This window comes from Grammomys surdaster, unplaced genomic scaffold, assembly GCF_004785775.1.
Source record: "Grammomys surdaster isolate TR1022 unplaced genomic scaffold, NIH_TR_1.0 126546, whole genome shotgun sequence".
Classification (NCBI taxonomy): Eukaryota; Metazoa; Chordata; class Mammalia; order Rodentia; family Muridae; genus Grammomys; species Grammomys surdaster.
In genome coordinates this window covers 4,192,273-4,213,617 of record NW_021621338.1, presented here as the reverse complement: position 1 = coordinate 4,213,617, position 21,345 = coordinate 4,192,273, and the positions used below count along the sequence as shown (strand labels likewise).

The following is a 21,345-nucleotide window of genomic DNA, read 5'->3' as shown; positions in this document are numbered from 1 at the left end:
AGAGAGAGAGAGAGAGAGAGAGAGAGAGAGAGAGAGAGAGAGAGAGCAAGCACCTGCCTAGCCTCCCAAGCTCCCAGGTTAGAAGAAAAGACTACCTCCCACATTAGAAATGCTCCAGCAATACAGGAGGACAACTGATAGATCCAGGAAATAAGAGCAAAGTACCAATATTATTCAGAGGCAAAAGAAGAACTTTAAAAAAAACACACAAAAAGATGAACTTAAATCTTATTTCATGATCTACACAAACATCAACTCAAAACGGGTCAGAGACCTTAATGTCTAAAGCTATCGAATGTTTGGAAAAGTCTTCAAGATCTTGGGTTTGGAGAATTTCATTTTTTTCAAGACAGGGTCTCTCTGTATAGCTCTGGCTGTCTTAGAATTTGATCTACAGACCAGGATGACCTCAAACTCAGAAATCCACCTGCCTCTGCTTCCCAAGTGCTAGGATTAAAGATGTGTGCCACCGCTACTGTTCAGTGACTGGACAATATTTCCTATTCATAAATGCAAAAGTATAATTCACAAAAGAAAAAATCCTGATAATCTAATAAAATCAAAATTCAAACTCCTGTCAAGCATAGTGATACATGCCTCCTGGAACCCAGCATCTGAGAGACAGGGGAAGGAGGATTCTGAGGTTGAGGTCTGCATGCACTACACGGGGAGGTTCTGCTCAGTATCAGCTAAATAGCAAGACCTCTCCAACCCCAGAAAAATAAGAAATATATATTTAAAATATGTGCTTCAAAATATATCATCTTAGAACAAAAAAGATAAATCATGGACCGGGATTTGCAAATGAATCACTTATCTGATAAAAATCTTGTATCCAGTATATGAAGAGAATTCTTATAACTCAATAAGAAGTTAAAAAAAATCAATTTTTAAAAATGATCAAAAGAAAGCACAGTGGTAGTGCACTAGTGAGGCAGAGGCAGATCTTTGTGAGTTTAAGGCCAGCCTGGTCTACAGGAGTTCCAGGACAGCATGGCTGTCTCAAAAACCCCCAAAAAATAGAAATTAAATTTTAAAAAAGAACAAACAATTGTGATGAATGCTTACAGAGAGATGTCATCTCTGACATCTGACCATCCCAGTCTCTTGCACTGAACCTTCTGCCTGTTACCTGCTCGCCAGTCCCACGCAGCTGACTCTGGATGCGCTGGCAGAAGTCAGGATTACACAGCAGGGTGAGGGGGGACTTCAGCTGCACAGGCACAGGCTCTGTAGTCTCTAGTAAGCGTTGCCACTCGTCATCACTGTCTGGCTCCTGGTCGTTGGGAGGGAAAGAGGTCAGGAGGAGTAAGTGCTGAGGTCATAGCTCTCAATCCGAAATTAGAAACTGGGAGGCTTATGACGTAACAATAAGCAGCAGTGGCTGCTTCAGCTTAGGTGTGTATCTTCAGACACTGTCAAAAAAGACACAATGGGCAGGCAGTATTTAAGGGCTTTTGAAAAGTCCTTTGTGGAGCACTGGGGTATATGCATAAAGAGCTACCTAGAAAGGTGTTCAATGCACCATGGTTGATAATGACAAAACATTAGGAAGCCAGTTGGGAAGGGAATGACAAACCATGGTCTGTCTCTATTAGGAACTAGGAAGTCACTGATAGGTCATAGGACTTGAGGATTCCCTTATATAGGATTTCTACATATAAGGCTGAACAAAATCATGAAAAAACAATTTGAAGAATACTTCAAAATGACTTGCTTGTGTATTGTTCTGGCTGGGCATACTTCTCCCAAAGACTCAAGTTTTAAAGTCCTAGTCCCAGCGTGGTAGCATCTAGAGATGCTGAGACCTTCAAGAGAAGAAGCCCAGTGGAAGGTGCTTAGGACAACTGGATGCCATCACACGGAAGGCATTATGATCTCCCTTCCCCTGTATCCTCTGCTCTGTAGTAGGCTGTGAATGGAAGGCCTTGTATATCCAAGGCAAGAGGCAAGCAGCATGCACTCTCCCACTGAGCCATTCTTCTAGACAAGAACAATGTCCTTCTCCTGAGACCCTGGTTAGGTTTTCGTTCAGTTTGGTTTGGTTTTTTGAGACAGGGTTTCTGTGTAGTCCTGACTGTCCTACAACTCCCTCTATAGACTAGGCTGGCTTTGAACTAAGAGATCAACCTGCCTCTGCCTCCCCAGTGCTGGGACTAAAGGTATGCGCCACCACCACCTGGTTCAAAGGAATACTATTATAAATCCTTGGAGCTGGCCTCACCCAGCATCTCTGGCTTCTAGGTTGAGATGTAGTCCTTCCATGGCCCTGCTGTGGTGAGGTTATCAGCAATGCCGTTTTCACTAGAGCTGAACCTTGCTCCTGAATCTCTAAAACTGTGAGCTTATTAGTCTAGGAAAACATTTTTACTATTTGATTATTTTTAGGTGTGGGTGTTCTGCCTGTGTATGCAATTACACCACTGTACATTCCTCTTGCCAGCGGAAAGCCGGGAGATGGCAGATTCCCTGAACCTGGAATTACAGACACATCAACACGTGGGTCCTGGGAACCAAATCCCAGTCCTCTTGGAAGAGCAGCCACTGCTCTTAATTGCTGAACCATCTTTCTAACCCTCAAAAGAGAAAAAAAATTGAATAAAGTACATTATTGGAGCAATAGGAAGACCGTGAATGTGGAACATAATTAGTTTACTTATGTATTTATTGTTGTTACAATAACAGTACAGTATCCATGTGACATTGCTTTCCTTTCTTTAATTTTTTGATACAGTTTCTCTATGTAGCCCTGGCTGTCCTGGAACTCTCGATGTAGATCAGGCTGGCCTCCAACTCACAGAGATCTGCCTTCCTCTGCTGCTCAATGGCTAGGATTAAGGCCAGGGGTCACCCAGGGGTCACCCAGGTTCACTGTGAAATGTCTGACTGATTGTGTAAGGGAATGACTTTATTCTTAGGAAACATACACCAAGTATTTCGAGGTAGAAGGACATGACTACAGATTGCCCCAAACTGATTAAAGAAGACAGTGTGTCCATCTGTTCATGGAGACTCATACAGCAAACAGGACAAAATGGTGACAGAGGTGGACTCTACATAAAGGTTTTTTTTGTTTTGTTTTGTTTTGTTTTGTTTGTTTGTTTTTTAGGCACGAGTTCAACACCAAAAAACTGATTAACACTTCTATAAAATGATTTCCAGGGCCTAGATCCATGGCTAAGTGGTAAAGAATATCAGATGTTCTTCAAGAGGACCTGGGTTCAATTCCCTGCATGGTGCTTCAAAACTATCTGTAACTCTAGTTCCAGGGGATCCAATGCCCTTCTTGTAGCCTTCATAGGCACCACACATGTATGTGCTGCACAGACATACATGCAGATTTGTTTATTTATTTTTTTATTTATATGAGTACACTGCAGCTGTCTTTAGACACATGCTAGAAGAGTGCATTGAATCACATTACAGATAGTTGTGAGCCACCATGTGGTTGCTGGGAATTGAACTCAGGGACCTCTGGAAGAGCAGTCAGTGCTCTTAACCACTGAACCATCTCATGCAGGCAAAACATGGACATAAAATACCATAACAAATTTTTAAAAATTGTTTCTAGAGCTGGGCCTGGGGGCTCACACCTATAAACCCAGCATTCTAAAGACTGAAATAAGAGGACTCTAAATGCGAGGCCAGCCTGGGCTACATAGTGAGAACCTATCTCTTTTGATGTTCTGCACCATGGAAACTAGCATTATTCTCCTACAAAGGATGTGGCACCGAAGGCATCTTAGAAGCATAGAGAATGAGCCTGCCAACATGTTCATTTCAGACTGCCTCAGAACTTTGAGAAATAAATTTCTGTTCATTATGAATTACCCAGTTTCTGGTATTCTGTTTTGGCAGGACAAAATAGACAGAGATAAGGGTAAGGATATAAAGGAATTCTAGGGCTGGAGAGATGGTTCAGTGGTTAAGAGCACTGACTGCTCTTCCAGAGGTCCCTGAGTTCAATTCCCAGCAACCACATGGTGGCTCACAACTATCTGTAATGTGATTCAATGCACTCTTCTAGCATGTGTCTAAAGACAGCTGCAGTGTACTCATATAAATAAAAAAATAAATAAACAAATCTTTTTTAAAAAAAGGAATTCTATATAGTCTCATAATTATTGTTATTATCTTTTAATGTGAGTATTTGCTTGCATGTAAGTCTATACACCATATACATGCCTGACGCCTGAGGAGGTCAGAGAAGGTATTGGATTTCTTAGAACTGGAATTGTGGACGGTTGTGAGCCAGCCACCACATGGGTAGTAGGAATTGAACCAGGGGCTTCTGCAAGAACAAATGCTCTTAACCACTGAGCCATCTCTCCAGCCCTATGATACAAGTTGAAATTATTTCAAAATATAAAAATTAGAACTCTACAATAGACACAAAAGATTGAAGAAGAAATATGTACTATGATGTAGAATCAATGCCTAAAATGGATCATATAGTAAAAGAGGCACAATGTAGGCAACATACACAGGATAATGTACAGACAGCCAAACTGCATATGTACATACATGTACATGTGTGTACATGTGTGTGACGGTAAGCTTGAAGCTTGAAAGGAGACAGATTAGTAATGGGAGCCATCTTTGGAAGTGTGGTATGCTTCAACAGAGATCTTCATTCTTATTTGTTTTGTTTTGTTTTTTAAGATAAGGTTTTATTATGTAGCCCAGGCTAGCTGGATATTCCTAGGCTCAGGAGATTCTCTTCTTTCATCCTCCCCAAAAAAACCTGGAACTGTAGAGAATGTGCTAACATAACATCTACCTTAGAACCTCTGACTTTATCTGTGCATTCTAATTTCTGAGAATTACATGCTCACATAATATATTAACAAGGCTATCTTTAACACTAAGGGAGCTTATACTTACAGCTCATATTGTTCTAGATCTAGACCTAATGCCCCACCTCATTTTCAGGATCCACTGCATCAGTACTCCGCCGACCCATTGTCTCTGGCCTCAGCTCTGGGAAGGCTTGTTCACACTCCAAGATGATGTGGTTTTCCCTGCCAAAACAAGCCTGGGAGTAAGATGTCTTCCGGACCTGTGAGGCTTAGGGGTCACTGCTTTGTACCTCCCTCCAGGCTCAGGAAAGGGCCTGAAGGAACCAGTCACACAGTGGATAAAGGGTGTTTTCTTGGAGGGTTATGGGATGTGGTCAGTACAGTACGTGTTATCATCCACACACAGATTCTTGACTGTCCTCCCAGTCTGATCTACTGTTCAGTAAATTTGGTTTTTATTCTATGACTTTCCATTCGAACAATCTTCCCTTTTGGATGGAAATAATCCTTGTCCTTTAAAATACAACTGAGACATAGAGACAAAATCTTCAAGTTTCCTGAATCAAGAAATAATTAGAGGGGCTGGAGAGATGGCTCAGTGGTTAAGAGCACTGGCTGCTCTTCCAGATTGTCCAACTGGATTCTCAGAACCTACACGGTAGCTCACAACCATCTAACTACAGTCCCAGGGGATCTAATGTCCTATTTGGGCCTCTAAAAGCACTGTAAATGTGATATACAGACATACACGCAAGCAAAACACCCATACACACAAAATAAAACTAAAAGAAAAAACTAAACCAAAAAGAATTAGAACCAGCCGGGCAGTGGTGGCACACGCCTTTAATCCCAGCACCTGAGAGGCAGAGGCAGGCGGATTTCTGAGTTTGAGAGTTCGAGGCTAGCCTGGTCTACAGAGTGAGTTCCAGGACAGCCAGGGCTACACAGAGAAACCCTGTCTCGAAAAACCAAAAAAAAAAAAAAAAAAAAAAAAAGAATTAGAATTAGAACCTAAGAACTTAGGACTCAGACTCCCAGAGCCCTGTCTATATTTAGGCCATGGCTAGTGACAGAGTCACTTCACGCTTACTATGCATGTAGCCAGAGTTCTGCTGAAATCCCACACATGCACGCACAAGCTGCTTTACCCTTCTCACCGAGGTGTAGGGGGTGCTTCTCCAGCCCCCCAATCTTCCCAGTTGTTCTTCATTTCTGAAGCCAATATACCAGCCAAGAGGCTTGATTCTTGAGGAGTGGCCTTTAGTCCAGGCACAGGGGCTGTGCTGGGTGCCACCTTGCAGAGCCTATCTTCTTGTTCAAGGGTGGATCCTGCATTCTGGTCTTCCTATGGCAGGTGGGTAGAGAACTATTTGTACTCTTTGTATCTTTTTGCTAATTCCCTAAAAGTTGCATCTTTCTCCAGCCCCCCTCCCCAGCCACTAGCCTGCCCATGTTATATATTTTCCTTGGACCCACACACCTTCTGCTTGGCTTCTTCAGCCATGCGTTTACAGGCCTGGCGCAGGATACGAGACTGGTTACCCTTGGGTGCCAGCCGATGAGCCTGCTCATCCTTTAGAACCTGAAGTTCTGGGGGTAGGCGAGTAGTAAATGGGGTGCCCAAATCAGAGCCTGCTGGTTCAGTTATTACTGTATAGAGGAAAGAGAAGACATGATTGCTCTAGGGCTGCAGCCATCAAATCTACTTGGCAAGGGACATCAGTGTCTCTAGGCCTTTGTGGGAAGAGCCCGTTTTCACAAGCAAAAAGCAGGAGTGGTAAAGCCTTAAGGAGGAAAAAGTCCAAGTTGGAAGAGGAAGGGGTGTGACATCCAGACAGCAGGGAGGGAAGAAGCCAGGCCAGAGCCCTGGGAACCCTGATGACTCACTGGTGACACGGCCAGCAATAAAGGGGTGATGTAGGAGGTCTGGCCAGGACAGACGCTGCCGAGGGTCCTTGGTGAGCAGCCCCTGCAAGAAGTTCTGTGGAGAGAAATCAAACTTTACCAGTCCTTCCCTCCAGGTTCTCCCTAACCTCTCAGCAGTATGGAGGAGCCGACTGTGCATCTGTTCTTAACACAGACTGTGCATCTGTCCTTAACACAGCTCAAACACAACCTTAACAACACTTCCCTTAGGATCCCAGGCAGGCCACGGCCTTCATCTCCTAGGGATCCATGACTGTTATTCACAGACATTCCATAATCCACAAGTAAAAACAAATCTGGCACCAACTCTGGGGAGCAGAGAGAAAAATCTGGAAGAGAGGATGGCACTTGCACAGTCAGATTCAGAAAGCAGACATCCATAGTCACGGAAGGTCTGTGGATGGGTATGAACAGATGCACGTATGTATGCTTAAGCACATACACAAACACAAACAAGCAATGCTTCAAGGACATATTTGGGAACAAACACAAAAATCTTTCAGTGAATTTTCAGACCTGAGGGACAGAAAAAGTATATCTGTTAGGAGAAAACCCTTAATTAGATCTGAATCAAGAACAGAAGGTAGGAGCTGGAGAGATGGCTCAGTGCTTGAGAGCACTCACTGCCCTTCTTCCAGAGGATGGGAGATTGGTTCCCAGTGCCCACACCAAACAGCTCACACTGCCTGTCACTTCAGCTCCAGGAGATCCGACACCCACAGCCTCTGAGGGCACCTGCACTCATATGTGTGCACTTAAATAAAAGCCAATCTTTTAAGAAAGAATCATTTAAAAAGTAAAACTGAATAAATGAGCCAAACCAGAAGAGAAGGTGCTAATAGGCTCTAAGCACTCTGCTAAGATGTGGTGACTGGGGGACCTGCAGCTGTCCCTGAAGGTGCCTGCAAAGCTGTCTGAGGAGGAAGGAATGTTCTAGGTGTACTTCCCTCATTTAAATCTCCTTTATATAACTTGTTTGAAAATTACTTGAGCACCCCCAACTATCTAAGTTAGGGAAAACGCGTCTCCTTCCATCATAGACAAGTTAAAGGAAATTTGTAACGAGATTGCATTCTGGGAGAAGCCTGTGCTTAAATCCCGATGAGGCCCACAGTCTTGCCCTAGATATGAAATGAGATGAGCTCCTCTTCCCTCCCCCACCAACCTGGTCCCATTTCTTGTTACCCACCCCGACTTGCCAGCCACTTTAGCCACTGTAGAGCACTAAAGACAGCATGGGGAGCACCTAGATTGCATCTGATACTGTCTCTGATAGGGGATCAGAGGAACTAGGGGCATGTAACAGCCCAGTAGTTCTTCTCTCCTGGTGGCTTGAATTGACTTCCTACTATGGTAAAGCACAGCCTGCCGGCATAGGCTGCAGGAGCCATCCTTAAATCTGGTAGACCTTAGAACAGACTCTTAGAGAGCCTCCTGGGACTACACACCTGCAGTAGGAAAGCAAAGCTGTTTAACCTATACAAACTTTGGAAAAAAGGTTTTGGACAAGGGGTATGGATAGAGGGCAGCCTGTTTCTGATATGGAAGTCATTCCCCCTTTATGTCGCATTACCTTGAAGGAGGAACTAATGGTGGAGGGCCAGCGCACAGGGTCCTTGAGAATGAGGCTAACCAGTTGAAAGATGCTGGTGGTGTAGAAGGGAGGCGTGCCTACAGCCAGCTCATACAGGATGCAGCCTACAGACCAGAGGTCTGCTGTGTGGTCGTATGGTCGCTCCTCCACCAGCTCTGGAGACATATAGAGCGGTGTGCCTTTGATAGACGTCAGCACCATGGTGTTGGTGCTCATAGCTCGGGCAAATCTACAGAGGTGACAGGATGGAAATACAAAAGAAAAAGGTCATCGAGACCTACTCACAGCTGGAAAATTGCACCTGAGGACAGGGGCTGATGAGATAGCTCTGTGGTAAAGGTACCTGCCATCATGCCTGATGACCTGAGTTCCACCCCTAGGACCCACATGGTTAGAAGGAGGGAACTGACTCCTACAAGTTGTGCTGTGACCTCTGCAAGCATGCCATGGCACATGGGTCCCCACATCTCCATATTATAATAAATAAATAAATGTCATAAAGTATTTTTAAAAAGAAAATTAAGCTGGGCAGTAGTGGCGCATGCCTTTAATCCCAGCACTTGAGAGGCAGAGGCAGGTGGATCTCTGAGTTTGAGGCTAGGCTGGTCTACAGAGTGAGTTCCATAATGAGTTCTTAAAAAAAAATGAAAGAAAAGAAAAAAAAATAAATCTGGCCATTTACTACGTGTTAGCTATGGGATAACCTGAACCAAAAGAGACACAGTACCTTAACTTAGTTCCAAAGGCCCAGTCAGAGTCCCAGTCTCCAGCTATGGTTCTAACACGAGGCTTACGTAAGCCCCGTGGGGAGTCTAGGACTCCCTGAAGAGGAAAGCATAGATGGAAGCTCAGAAACCCTACCCAAAGTCACAAAGTTTGATGCCACCACCCTTGGCAAGAAGGATGTTCTGAGGTTTCATGTCTCGGTGTAGGATGCGGTGGGAATGCAGATAGTATAGGGCTGACACCAACTGGGCAGCGATGGCCTGAACCTAGGGGTCAGACAAGTGAAAGGAAAGGTCAGAGGATGAGCCAGCTGACAAGCCTTCCGGAGCTGAGGCTAATTTGATTTTCTGTTCTTTCCTTCTCTTCTAGAACCCCACAGTTCCTTATGGCCTCCTTGCTTTTTGTTCCTCTTAATTCATCCTTTTCTCTGCTCATTCATTTATTCAAGGAAAATCTATTGGTCTATTGTATCTCTCTTATTGGCTGCATGACAATGAACAGATTCTGTGCTTTCCCAGAGTCACCATCTATACGGTGAGAACAATACAGCACATCCCACCCAGGGCTAGTACAGAGATAATGGCGTTAAAGCATGGAAAGTAGATGGTGCCTGGCATGGGGAACAATCTGTGCACATTAGCTGTTTTAAATAAGGGATCCCTCAAACAAGGCAAAAAAGCCAGGAAGACCTCAGGCTGGCCTTGAACTTGCTATGTATCTGAGGATTATCTTGAACTTCTGATTCCCTTGCCTCTACCTCACCAGTGCTGAGATTATATGTATGTGCTACCAAGTCCAGTTTTAGGTGTACTGGGACTCCAACTCAGGGCTTAATGCATGCTGGGAAAATATTCTACCAACTGAGCTACACAGCCGCAGTTTAAGGTGACTACTTATAAACAGTGATGAGATTTCTGAGGTTGGAGGGCATCTACCTGTAAGAGTATAAAGAGACCCCAAGAGTGATTATAGGGACACTCCGCAACCAAACTCTACTGTCAGCCTCTTTGCCTAATGGTGAATCCTAACCTAATGGTAAGCTTCTCTTACTGCTCTAAAACCAGCCTTTCTTCCTTAAAGGCATAATAACCATGACCGATATCCACAACATTAATAATAGCTACTTGTCATCTTGATGAATTAAACCACTAATCCTCAAATAGCCTTACAAAGTAGATATTATTATTGTCATTTTACTAATGAAGAAACTAAATCCAAAGACATTAAGAGTAATTTGTCCACGGGGACCCAGCTAGTGAGGGGCAAAGTCAAGATTTATACTCAGATATTGTGGCTCCAGTGTTTACTCCCACACTATATTGCCTGTAGCTATAGCTAGAGCCTTGCACTCTTCTTAGGGGTCTTCAAAAACTGGCTGGTGAGACGGCTCACTGGGTAAAGGCACTTGATGCTAGACCTAATGAGCTGAGTTCAATCCCTGGGACCCATACGGTGAAAGGAGAGAACTGCCTCGGAGTCCTACAAGTTGTACTTTTAATGTGCGCTCTGGAATGCATGTATAGGCACATTCCTCCCCCCACATACAACACACACACACACACACACACACACACGCACATGAAATAAGGTAGAATCAAAAAACATGTTTAAGAAGACTTGTCAGGGGCTGGAGAGATGGTTCAGTGGTTAAGAGCACTGGCCACTCTTTCAGAGGTCCTGAGTTCAATTCCCAGCAACCAAATGGTGGCTCACAGCCATCTATAAATGGATCTGATGCTCTCTACTGGCCTGTAGGTATTACATGCAGCAGAACACTCATAAATTAATAAAATTAAAAAAAAAAGAATTGTCAGGGCTGAGAAGATTGTTCTGCTGGTGAAATGCCCACTGCACAAGCATGAGGGCTTGAGTTCAGGTTCTCAGCATTTACATTAAAAGCTGAGCCTGGTGTCTCACAGCTATAGTCCTGATGTTTTGGGGAGGGGGTAAAGATAGACAAATCCCTAGAGTTTGCTAGCCAGACATTCCAGCCAATTATCAACAGTCTTCAGGCTCAGTAAGAGATCCACTTTCAAAAAATTGAAAGCAACTGAAGAAGACAGCAACCCTAACCTCTGGCCTCTGCATGCCATGTATGAGCACATGCACCTACACATATGTGCACATACACAAATATGCCCTCAGATATACACTATAAAAAGAAAGACAGACACACACTCATACATAAAAACTCTTGACGACCTCAACTTGCATCCTAGATCTTCACCGAGACAGAGATTCAAAGTGTGGGAACATTTGAGCCAGGAAGCATACCTGGTCTTCAGGAAGTTTTCCATCATCTTCCAGAATCTGAAAGAGTTCTCCCTCAGCATAGTCTGTCACCACCACCACCTGTGAGGAGAAGGCAGCGTGGCACTGACAGAACAGCCATGTACTCTGTGGTTGGGAAATGCCTGGAGTCCTTGGGCTTGGAGAGAGACAACCCAATACTGTGCAGACATACCTCTTTGTCAGTCTCAAAGCTGTCAAGCATATGCACAATGTTGGGATGCCACAGACCCCGCATGATTTCAATCTCTCGTTGCAGATTCCTCAGCTCTTTCTCTGAGCGCCCCAGTTTGGGGATGAACTTCAAGGCTACCACCTGTCAGCGGTAAAGTGAAGAGTCAGGACCTAGCTACACCATCAAGAAGTGCAAAGAAACTGCTGTACCGGCTGAGCTGCCTGAGACACACCCCGTTCTGTCAGGCTGCCTCTGGGCAACGTAGGTGTGAAGTGTCCAGCTTGCATGAGCTATCACACATGCTGGGGTGGGCTTTGGTGACACAGCCATCTGCGAGTCATTTCTGCTCCCGTAAGTAAACCCTCACTTACTCGTTTAAGTAACCCCAATAAAACTCACTGGTGAGCTCTCTCTCTCTCTCTTTCTCTCTCTCTGCAAATATTTCAAGCTTTATCTTAGGGCTCCACAATTCAAGACTTTATGCTTCTTGACCAACTCTTAGTATAAATGTGAAGACATACTTTCCCCCAGGGCACTGTGGATTTACTCTGGCTTTGTCAACCCATCAGCAGGGGGAAACAGTTACTGGCAAACAGATCCCTTTGATGGGACTCTGGGAAAGGTTTTCTGATGTAAGCAAAGGACTCAAGGTAAGATTTAGGGAAAGGAGAAGGAAAACATAAATATGGAAGAACAGATTTCAAGGGGTTATCTTTTCTTAAGTAGTACAAAGGACAGTAATAATTTTCATCATTTAGTAGGTGTCAAGCATCGCTTCTCGGCCTTTTGGCTAAGACCAAGTATATATAGTAAGTGTCAAGCATTGTATTAAGTGATTAAGTGTGAAACACATTTAATCCTCAGACCTTCTCAATCTTCCCCCATTGTACAGTTTGGGGAAACTGAAGCATAGGATAGTTAGGTAGTTTATCCCTAATTCTAGGGCTGGGATCTGACTCCAAGAAATCAAATTCCTGAGTCTATGTACCCTAGGAAGTATGCCAGAGTCAGAGTCTAGAAATACACACTGTGCAACTCTTCTGTCCCAAGTTTCTACTGGACAAGCGGGTCATCAAATCCCTCTTAAAAGGTATCCTTGTTCACTACCTGAGCACTGTATTTTTTTCGGCCTTTATACACTCTCCCAAAAGAGCCTTCTCCAATCATCTCCAAAACGTGGTACTTTTCCATGGCAAGGGTTTCAGGGTCTCTCAGAAGGTAGAAAGAAGACGGTGACGAAGAGCTATAGATCTGAGGGTAGTTCCACACATCTGGGAGGCCTGGCTCATAATAAGGGAAAGACACATTATCAGCCTTGCTTTTTTCTATTTTTCACAATAACAAGGCCCTCAAAAATAAGACCAGGGTGGAAAAAATTATCAGATCTTAGAGTGTCTCCCCTCGTCCCCCTCACTCAGGCTAGGTGCCCATAGCACGCTGGTATCCCCTTTCCCCTCTCCACCAGTGGTGATCACATGCTCCTTCTATACTCTCCCAAGTTCCTGACCCCCTCAGCTTGCCCAGCACCACCACTCTGGTCCCGAGTCGAGGTCCCCTAATTTGCCTCCAGCCTAGACGCGTCAAGATTTCCAGGCTGAGGGCTGGCGGCCGGGGGCCTCTAGCTGGGTCCCTCCCAGCTGCCTGCGTTACTTTTCTCCATTCCTCACTGCTGCTCTCGTTAGTTTCCCACACTCTTACCAGTTTTACTCCCTGGAACTGGCCAGAAGTTTAAAGGACAAAGCTCTCAGAGGTGTGTGACAGATGCGAACTGCCCATTGGCACTTTCTAGGGCACTTCTGTCGCTTGGCTAGCAGGCCCCACAAAGGATCTAGAGTCTTCAGTTGCCTAGAAACGGCGCCAGCTTTCTTTTACACCGCCCCGCCCTAGTTTTCCGCCTCTAACTTCCCAAAAGGTGTTTCCGGTTCCGGCCAAGAGCCGGAGAAGACATGGCGGCGTCTGCGTCGACAGCTGCCGGGGAAGAGGACTGGTAACTTTGGGTCATAGGTTTTGGCTGGCTGCCTGGATCTGGTGCTGGGAACTAGCAACAGCTTCGGACCGTCCGAATCACGGGCATAAAGGGTGGATCAAGGCGGGAGGGATGGAAGAGACCATGACATCCTTTCGTAGGCGAGCTACTGGACCGGGAAAGGAGGGGGGAGGGACGCTGATCTGAGAAGGGACTGGGTCTACGGCGGCCCTGCCAGCAGGGCCCACACCTTATCGACCCCATTGCCCCCTCCTATGGACCTACCCCTTCCCACTTCTCCCTGATGGGGTTTTCTGGGCCCTGGAGGATGGCTGCTCATCACACCTCCCACGTCTCGGAACAGACGCCCTCCTCGTGCCCCTAGGATCCTGCCCCTTGGTTCAGTCCATGTCTGCCTACGCGTTTTTCAATCTTCCCATATCCCCGACAGCATAATAACTATTGTCAGAAAAGCCTTATTCCCTTCATAAGCCCTCCTACTCTCTCGAACATTCTTAATAAACCAAAAGCCTTTAAGGGCTTTGGGTTTTGGACATAAGATAAAAATGTGCTCACTTCATATTTAATTAGCTTGATGTGATGCTGACCAAACCAGCTAGCTCCCTGCGAGTCAGTGTCAGCTATTAAAAAAAAAAAAAAGTGGGTGTGGCATTACCTCATAGAGTAGTTGGGAGGATCACGGTGGATTTGTAATATCCATAAGCCTGCTTGCTTTTCATTAATTGCTGAAATATAAGACCTCAAGAGGCTAGGTAAACCCAAAGGACATCTGTCTGGGTTAAGGCCTTATATTGTTATTATTAGGACAGCCTACTGCGGACCCCCACCCCACCCCACCTGTAACCTATGACCTTATTTACTCCCAGTCTGTATCTTACATCCAAGGCTCAGGTGACCTCAGGTGACCAAAGTACTAAAGGAAGTCTTAACTGAGGCTGCACCTCAGTGTTACATTGGTTTAGGGAGCCCAGCCAGACTAGTGCTTTTCACTGTCGGGAGGGACTTCTAAGATTATGAAGGGACACCTGAGCCATAACAGGGTAGCGGTGGCTGTAGTAGTCTATAGCAGCCAAAATGTCTTTTTTTATTATTATTGTTATTTGTAAAATAATAAGCTTTATATTTTAAGGTTTCTGCCTAAGGCTTAAGAAGAATGGTAATACTAACCATCACTGATAGAAGTGGTGCTGGGGTGTGCACTCTCTCGATGGAGAGGAAATGTATGAGAGAACGGATACAGGTTTCATATCACCTGGGTAGGGCTGTGGACAATCACTCTTCTTTGATGTCATTACAACTGTTTTTTCTATGTTTAAATGTGAGCCCTTTGGTTTATATCAGGACCATGAACCCTGTCTTAGACATGATGATCAGAATTAACTACACATCCAGGGTTATGTGTGCACTCAGTGTCCTCAGACTGTGCCCTTCTCCGTTTCCTTTTAAAGGGGGGGGAAGATCACTTAGATACTATGTCTCAGACATTTGTGCACTTTAAACAAATCATTTCTCTCTCTCATAGTAGCCCTAGTGAGTATGCTCTATTTTCACTAGGTGGTAGACAGTGTAACTCAGGCTTCTAAAAATAAGTAACCTGACCACATAGCTTGGTAAGTAGTTTCTGCTCTACTATTACCTACAAGACCTATGACTCTTCTAATGCAATATAGCTTTTATTTTACCTAGACCTGTTCAACCTGATATGTCCTTTGAGGATGCTTAGAGCGACTGGTGCTGGCAAGGTTATTGGCAGTACCCAGAACACAGGGATCTGTGCTAAACAGTAGTCTAGGTAGGCAAGAGTAGTATTGATAACCTTGTTAGTAATGAATGGATGTCATATATGTAAGTCAGAGGGAAACCCACTAAAGGATAACTTATGCTGTAGAAATTTAAGCAGGGAGCCAGGACCTGGCTCTGATTGATCCCAATCCTCTTAGGTAAAGGTTTGGTTAGTTGTAACTCTCTGGGAATGTGTTTTCTCAAGTTGGCAGTGTGATCTCTAAAAATTTAATTTCCATGCTTTCTACCTGGCTAGTTGACAACTTGAAGAAACATTTCCTGATTTTAAAGAATAATTTGGCCAGTGTATTCAGGCATATTTTTTTAAAAGTGAGTCTTCATCAGCCTTGGCAGCTTCAGCAGGGAGAGCTGTAATGGTTACTCAGTCTCCCCCTTATTCTCCAGGGTCCTTCCCTCTGAAGTTGAAGTATTAGAGTCTATCTATCTGGATGAGCTACAGGTGATGAAAGGGAATGGCAGGTACGTATTCAGCTAGGGGAGGGCAGGGGTCTCAGTCGTGAGAGAATTCTGCACAGAATCTGAACTTAGGGTACTTTGAGCCTCCCCTCACAGAGGTGAAGTTTATCTGCTATTCCTTTAATCCTCCCTCTCATCCCCCCCACAGAGAAACAAGTCCAATGTGCATTCCTCTACCTGCTTTACTCTCTCACCCCCTCCTCCCTAGCTTTCAAGCCCCTGCCTAGTCACACCCTGCGTCTTCACTTCATCCACCTGCAGATCACCATGGGAGATCTTTATCACTCTGCACCCTGCCACCGCAGAGGTCCAAGATTCGCAGTTTGTCTGCTTTACTCTGGTTCTCCGGATCCCAGTACAGGTGAGGCTGCTTCTGCACAGCAGTAAAGGGAGGGAAGGGGAGAGTCCCTCGAGGTGATCACTTTAATGACTATCTGTTGCTTTTCTGCATCAGTATCCCCACGAGGTGCCACAGATCTCCATCCGTAACCCTCGAGGACTTTCAGATGAGCAGATCCACAAGTAAGTAAGGCTAATTGGAGCAGGGAAAATTCAAAATTCAGCTCTGCCTGTGGATGGAAGGGGGTTGCTTTAATTATGGGCTTCTCCGGTTTTTTTTCCAGGATCTCACAGGCACTGGGCCATGTGGCCAAGGAAGGACTAGGCACTGCCATGCTCTATGAACTCATTGAGGTAAAGTATTATGGTCTGGTAAAATGTCCTTCCTTTCAGGCAACATATCTGCAGCCAGTACATTTAGTCTTTGTTTGCATAAGGCCTCAATTAGTCTAGACGGTAACTCCCATGTCTCAAAAAAAAAAAAAAAAGTGTAGTTGAATAACTCTCCTGAGGTTGTCAGTTTTAAGTATCTTGATGAAAAAGTACTTTTCCTCTTTGATTTTATTGTGGGGTTTTTGGTGTTCATTTGTTTTATTTTATCTATTTTGTTGTTCTTTTCTTTCTCTTTCTGTTGTTTATTTATTTTTGATCTTAGTTAGGGTTTCTATTGCTATGATAAGAACACATGATCAGGGGTGGAGAGATGGTTCAGTGGTTAAGAGCACTAGCTGCTCTTCCCGAGGTCCTGAGTTCAGTTCCCAGCAATTTCTTACAACCATCTGTAATGGGATCTGATGCCCTCTTCTGGTGTGTCTGAAGACAGTTACAGTTTACTCATAAATAAAGTAAATCTTTAAAAAAAAAACAAAAACCAAAAAAAAAACCCCACCATGATCAAAAGTAACTTAGGGGAGAAAGCATTCATTTCATCTTACACTTCCAAGAACATTCCATGACTGAGGGAAGTCAGAGCAGTAACTCAAGGCAGGAACCTGGAGGCAGGAAGAAGCCATAAGGGGTACTACTTACAGGCTTGTTCCTCCTGATTTGTACAACCTGCTTTCTTATGGCTCCCAGGACCACCAACCCAAGGGGTGGCCCGTCCACAATGGCTGAGTCCTCCTCCCTCAGTCATTAAGAAAATGCCTTACATTTTGCTAGGCATTTGACATAGGCAATGGCTTGCCTACAGGGCATTTTTTTTTTTTTTTTTTTTTTTTTTTTGGTTTTTCGAGACAGGGTTTCTCTGTATAGCCCTGGCTGTCCTGGGACTCACTCTGTAGACCAGGCTGGCCTCGAACTCAGAAATCCGCCTGCCTCTGCCTCCCAAGTGCTGGGATTAAAGGCGTGCGCCACCACCGCCCGGCCTACAGGGCATTTTTATGGAGGTATTTTCTCAGTTTTGGTTCTTCTCAGATGATTCTAGTTAACCAAGGCAGGTTCTCACTATGTAGCTCTGGCCTTAAAGAGGGAGCCATCTGCCTCTGTCTCCCAACTGCTGGGATTAAAGGTGTGTGACCCCAACCCCTGCATTTTCTCTGCTTTAATTTCAGTACTTTTTCTTTTTTCTGTACTGAGGTTCAAACCTAAGGCTTTACACATATTAGACAAGTGCTCTACTACTGAGCTATATCCATAACATTTTAAAACTTTTTAATTCCGAGAATGAGTCACAAAGTGGTCAAGCAGGCCTCGAACTTGTGACATCCTGTCCCTGTCTCCCAGGTAGTTGGTATTACAAGCCAAGGCATAGTGGTGCACACTTGTGATCCTAGCACTTGCGAGGTGGAAGCAAGAGAATCCATAAGTTCAAAGCACCTTTAGCTACATAGTAAGTTCAAGGATGGCTTGGGCTACATCAGGCTCTGTCTTTAGAAAAGAGAAAGAAAATCGTATATTCTTTCTAGTTAAGTAAACAAGTCACATGACACAAAGGCAGAGTAACAAAATACAGAGGTAACTTTCTTGTTTGAGGTTAAAAATGCACAAGCAAGATCACCCTTGTTTCCTACTTGGGGTGAAGGTGGGTAGTGGAGAGTCAGTGAGCGGGCATGTAGAACACTGTAGCCATCCTGGGTCAGACCCCAGTGCAGCTTCTGAAACCCATAGTGTCAGCTGTGCAAATAAACATCTCATAGAGCAGCTTGATGCCTTTGATTGCGGTCCATTTGTCTATTTGAAAAAATGCATTGCCCCATGGGGGAATTTTACTTGAGGAATGTTAAGAAAGGCCTCCGAGGCCCAGCTCAGTAACGTGTGCTGATAAGTCTAGCACAGGAAAATCTGAAGGAAAGGGATCTCTTGAGCCCAAGAACTTGGGCCGAGACAACAAAGCATGACTCCTGGTTCAAACAAAAGAGGCATCTCAAAAATGAAAATGAGGTGTGTTTGTTTAGATTTGAGACAGTCTTACTGTGTAGTCCAGGCTGGCCTCAAACTCAAAGCAATCCTCCTACCTCAGCTTCCTGGATGCTGCAACTGAAGCTACCATGCCATGTGTCAGTGACGATGAGTTTTGGGTATTTTTTTCTCTCTAAGATATATTGTTTTTATCTCTAAGTATATTGAATGTGACTTAGCAAGAGAAGTAATTGACTTAGATTTTGAAACTAGGAAGACCAAATGAGGAGGTGCAGAGAGGGATCCTTGCAAGTAAAACATTACCAGGATAGGAATGTATAAACAATAGGTAATAAATTAGGCTTGGTGGATGTCACATCCAACCAGCTAGTCCTGGAAGAAGTATTTGGGATGTGTTCATAGTCTCCTGCCTCCATGTTTCAGCAACATCTTCTCTCCTTTCAGAAAGGGAAGGAGATTCTCACAGATAACAACATTCCCCATGGTCAGTGTGTCATCTGCCTCTATGGGTTCCAGGTGGGTTTCTCAGCTGGGATCTGGGATGAGTTTGAGCAGACAGGGAAGGGCTAGTGAGTGGACACTAATGCAGGACCGTGCGTCTGTCTTCCTACAGGAGAAGGAGGCCTTTACCAAAACACCGTGTTACCACTACTTTCACTGCCATTGCCTTGCCAGGTACATCCAGCACATGGAGCAAGAGCTGAATACACAGGAACAGGAGCAGGAGCGACAGCATGTTGTTATCAAGCAGGTAGACATCGCCAGACCCACTGTCTGATCTGGTACCCGTAGACTTTCATCTCCATCTCCATCCCTCCATTCCAATGGCCTTTCATCTTTTTAGTTTTAGATACTTTTGAGATTAGTTCTTACCCTTGTTCAGAAAGAAAGGCATCCAGTGTATACTGACATAGTGCATGCAGCTTGGCAGCATTTCCAGACCTCTCCTTAGGCAGCCCTTTCCTCCTCTCTTCTACCTCATTGCTGAGCAGCTAACGCTTCTGCCCTTTGATCCCAGCCCTCCAAAGACTGGGGGCTGACAAGGGAGCAGGATGTGATTTTTCCTCTTGTTTTAGAAGGCAGTCGGTGTGCAGTGTCCTGTGTGCAGGGAGCCCCTTGTATATGATCTTGCCTCGCTAAAAGCAGCCCCTGAACCCCAACAACCCATGGTAAGGGATTTCCTTCTGCTCTAAGCCAGTCATATTCTCTCTCTCATTCTCTCTCTCTCTCTCTCTCTCTCTCTCTCTTTTTCTTTTTTCTTTTTTGGTTTTTTCGAGACAGGGTTTTTCTTATAGCCCGGGCTGTCCTGGAACTCACTCTGTAAACCAGGCTGGCCTAGAACTCAGAAATCCGCCTGCCTCTGCCTCCCAAGTGCTGGGATTAAAGGCATGCGCCACCACTGCCCGGCAGCCAGTCATTCTCTAAGGAGAGAGAAATGGCTTTTTGTCTCTGCTGACTTCTCTAGAGTTGGGTTTGACTTGCTTAAGCCTATTCTGCAAAGCCACAGCCCCCACCAGGAGCCTAAGGCTTCAGAAGCCCAACTCTGAGGAACAAAACCAAGAACTCAATATTGGGAATGTGGCTCATTTGGTGATGCACTTGCCTAGCACCCACAAAGCCCTAGGTTTGATCCCCAGCACTGCATTAAAAACACTGGTATGGTGGTACACTTACATAATCTTGGCACTCGGGAAGGATAAACAGATCAAGGTCACGCTTGGCCATATGGTGAGTTTGAGACCATTCTGGGCTATATGAAATTCTTGTCTAAAACAAAACAGAATACCCAGGAACTTGTGCAGCTCCCTAGGACAATCCTAGAAGAGTTACGGGGTTCAGTCATCTGTCTGTTTGCCATTCTGCTTCCTTTCCTCCAAGGAGCCGTACCAACCCAGTGCAGAGAGCTTGCGCCAACAGGAAGAGCTCAAACGGCTGTATCAGAGGCAGCAGGAAAAGGGAGGCATCATCGACCTTGAGGCTGAACGGAACCGATACTTCATTAGCCTTCAGCAGGTAAGGAAAGGGAAGGTTCCCCTTTTAGCTTCAAATGCCTCCAGCATTCTTATGAATGCCATGGCCCTAGGGTATGCTTCCTTCTGCTATCGAGATTGTAGGTTGATCATGGTTGCTGATAGTGGAGAGGGGTCCCCCTTGATGCATCACCTCCTCTTCTCTTCTCTCCAGCCTCCTGCTACTCTTGAACCTGAGTCAGTTGTAGATGTCTCCAGAGGACCCCAACCTCCTAATGCCCTTTCTGCAGAACAATCTACTTCCCTAGCTGTCCAATCAACTCTGCCAACTCCTCTACCCACGGCGACCCAGTATGTATATGAGAAGACTTCGGGGGCTGGGCCAAATCAACAGAGGCCGGGTGAGACTCAGAAATCCGTGCTAGATCCTCCACGACCTGGTCGTGGCTCCTGGCGACAGTATGATCGGAGGCACCCAAAAGGAGGGGAGTGCTGTGCCCCAAAAGGTACCAGTGAAATCCACGAACTGCCACCTCCTGAGAAGCCTCTCAAGGAGACTATGGACTTAAAGGCAGAACCCCGTAACAAAGGGCACACAGGTCATCCTCAGGAGAAGGGGCCTGGTAGCTGGCAGGGCCCCTCAGCTCGCAGGACTCGGGACTGTGCTCGCTGGGAACGCTCTAAAAACCGTACACCGGGTTCTTCCTATCCCCATCTACCTCGGGGCCAGGGAACATACCGGTCTGGTACTCGCAGGGAGCCCCTGGGCTTGGAATCTGAGGAAGGTTCCTAGCAGTACTGTTGGGGGACAGGGAATTGGGGTGGGAGGGAGGCAATAAAGAGATTTGACCTTTGCTTAACAGCATCTAGCTTATGTGGTATGACTCTTTATGGTAAGGGACTCCCACCTTTCTTGTAAG

At 45.3% G+C, this 21,345-nt stretch overlaps 2 protein-coding genes across 4 annotated transcripts in view; one reads left to right on the top strand and one right to left on the bottom strand.

The window, feature by feature from the left end:
- Stk36 (serine/threonine kinase 36) overlaps positions 1–13,303 on the bottom strand; it is a 27,257-nt gene extending 13,954 nt beyond the window's left edge. Inside the window, exons 1-11 of the mRNA XM_028760631.1 lie at positions 13,208–13,303; positions 12,617–12,789; positions 11,510–11,650; positions 11,320–11,397; positions 9,181–9,311; positions 8,299–8,548; positions 6,687–6,780; positions 6,280–6,449; positions 5,957–6,144; positions 4,922–5,021; positions 1,133–1,276 (exon numbers count right to left, since the gene is read on the bottom strand). Of these exons, the coding sequence (XP_028616464.1) occupies positions 1,133–1,276; positions 4,922–5,021; positions 5,957–6,144; positions 6,280–6,449; positions 6,687–6,780; positions 8,299–8,548; positions 9,181–9,311; positions 11,320–11,397; positions 11,510–11,650; positions 12,617–12,700 (1,380 nt within the window). The 5' untranslated portion in view covers positions 12,701–12,789; positions 13,208–13,303. The remainder of the gene's footprint in view (positions 1–1,132; positions 1,277–4,921; positions 5,022–5,956; positions 6,145–6,279; positions 6,450–6,686; positions 6,781–8,298; positions 8,549–9,180; positions 9,312–11,319; positions 11,398–11,509; positions 11,651–12,616; positions 12,790–13,207) is intronic.
- A 126-nt stretch (positions 13,304–13,429) lies between these two features.
- On the top strand, positions 13,430–21,294 carry Rnf25 (ring finger protein 25). 3 transcript variants are annotated; one of them, XM_028760712.1, is made up of 10 exons: positions 13,430–13,496; positions 15,684–15,758; positions 16,017–16,116; positions 16,210–16,277; positions 16,379–16,448; positions 18,900–18,971; positions 19,069–19,206; positions 19,535–19,624; positions 20,334–20,468; positions 20,640–21,294. In XM_028760712.1, exons 1-10 carry the CDS (start codon positions 13,456–13,458, stop codon positions 21,216–21,218), a joined length of 1,368 nt encoding a protein of 455 aa, XP_028616545.1. In that variant the 5' UTR covers positions 13,430–13,455; the 3' UTR covers positions 21,219–21,294. The 3 variants fall into 3 exon arrangements, with proteins under 3 accessions (XP_028616545.1, XP_028616544.1, XP_028616546.1); XM_028760711.1 differs by having other exon boundaries at positions 19,532–19,624; XM_028760713.1 differs by having other exon boundaries at positions 13,442–15,106; positions 19,532–19,624; positions 20,640–21,285.
- Positions 21,295–21,345: the final 51 nt, after the last annotated feature.

Excerpts from the sequence above, each read along its gene's own strand:
- Rnf25 (XM_028760711.1), top strand. The coding sequence starts at position 13,456 with ATGGCGGCGTCTGCGTCGACAGCTGCCGGGGAAGAGGACTG. Across the intron at positions 19,207-19,531 it reads AGCATGTTGTTATCAAGCAG|AAGGCAGTCGGTGTGCAGTG; the intron begins GTAGACATCGCC and ends CTCTTGTTTTAG. Across the intron at positions 19,625-20,333 it reads CTGAACCCCAACAACCCATG|GAGCCGTACCAACCCAGTGC; the intron begins GTAAGGGATTTC and ends CTTTCCTCCAAG.